The following is a 1,360-nucleotide window of genomic DNA, read 5'->3' as shown; positions in this document are numbered from 1 at the left end:
CTCTCTCTCTCTCTCTCTCTATATATATTATATATATATATATATATATATATATATATATATATATATATATATGAATGCGTGCGTGCATGCATACATGTGTGGTGGTTGGGGAAGCACGCTTGCTGTTATTCATTTAGAGTCTAGACGAAAACCTGGCGAAAATCCTCATGAAGAGAAATAATTAGTAACAGAAATATATCAGTTTTCTACTCGCAAAAACCAAGTAAGTTTTGCCCCAAGGCAACGGTTAGTTCTGGTGTTTATTTTTAAATAAATAAATTGTGGTAACTTTCAGTGACGCTATACTCACCTTGGATAAAATGCACATTCAAGGTTAACCTTGGAGTGACCTTCTAACGTAAGGCGCATATATAAGAGACCAAAAGGAATTGTTGTGACGCGACGACATACAAACAAACGCACAGCTTCCTCAACCAAGGAACTGTTAAGAACACCATCATCTCCTCACTCACAACGGCGCAACGTCTGGACGCGAATGGACACGGCTTTCTCGTAGGAAAATTTTGCGGTATTCCCGGGATTTCTACTTGACCATCAGTATCGCGTTACTTCAATCTTCCTCAAGAAATCTCAAGATCAAGCACTCTTCAACGAGGTGGAACCAGGCAAAAGAGAACAGCATGTCTCCTACGCTCAACCTTCACGTTGACTATTTGTCTCAACCATCTAGAGCTCTGGTTCTCCTGTGTAATGCGATCAGCGCCCCCCACAATGAGCATCTCTTGTCCTTCGTGAAAGGTAAGTCGAGTGCTACTTGAATTTTGGCTTCCATTGTGATAAAGATCTGCTTACTTGATCTATATGTATTGATAAGGAAGATCTTCCTTACGTTTGCATGATGGCAAGATGACATTATAGTAGCTTCAGATAATTTGAAGGCTTCTGATAAGATACCTGCAGTTTCTGAATACATGACTAAAAATCTATAGTGTTTAATTTTCTAAAATATGGATCTCGTTGGGTGTAGCACTACATAACTGGATTACATTCTCAAATTTTTAGCTGTTCCTTCTTCCTTTTGTCGTTGCTTGAATGCTACTCCTTTCTTATACGAAAAGAAAGGAAAGGAGAGGGAAAACCGATATCAGGTTTGAGCTGAGACAAGGGTAACTCTGAACCCTCTGAGCGCCGGAAGTCATGGCGGACTTCTTTGAGTAAGAAATAAGGCGTGGCATTCGTCAAGCCTTTACCTCTTGTCTGGATGCAGCTTCAACTTGCCCCAAGGAACTTGGAATGAAAATGAACCTCTGTTCAAATTTGGTAGATTGAACCATGCAAACTTAGAGAGCCTCTTTAAGCGTTTTATACACATACACACACACACACACAGACACGC

General features: G+C 40.1%; 1 protein-coding gene across 1 annotated transcript in view; it reads left to right on the top strand.

Moving 5' to 3' along the window:
* Nucleotides 1-236: 236 nt before the first annotated feature.
* The window catches only part of LOC135206227 (glutathione S-transferase theta-1-like), a 9,172-nt gene continuing 8,048 nt past the window's right edge, over nt 237-1,360 (top strand). The window contains exon 1 of the mRNA XM_064237588.1: nt 237-762. Within this exon, the coding sequence (XP_064093658.1) occupies nt 645-762 (118 nt within the window). The 5' untranslated portion in view covers nt 237-644. The remainder of the gene's footprint in view (nt 763-1,360) is intronic.

Source organism: Macrobrachium nipponense, chromosome 11, assembly GCF_015104395.2.
Source record: "Macrobrachium nipponense isolate FS-2020 chromosome 11, ASM1510439v2, whole genome shotgun sequence".
NCBI classification, from domain to species: domain Eukaryota; kingdom Metazoa; phylum Arthropoda; class Malacostraca; order Decapoda; family Palaemonidae; genus Macrobrachium; species Macrobrachium nipponense.
The sequence above is the reverse complement of the archived record's forward strand: the minus strand, read 5'-3'. Positions and strand labels throughout refer to the sequence as shown.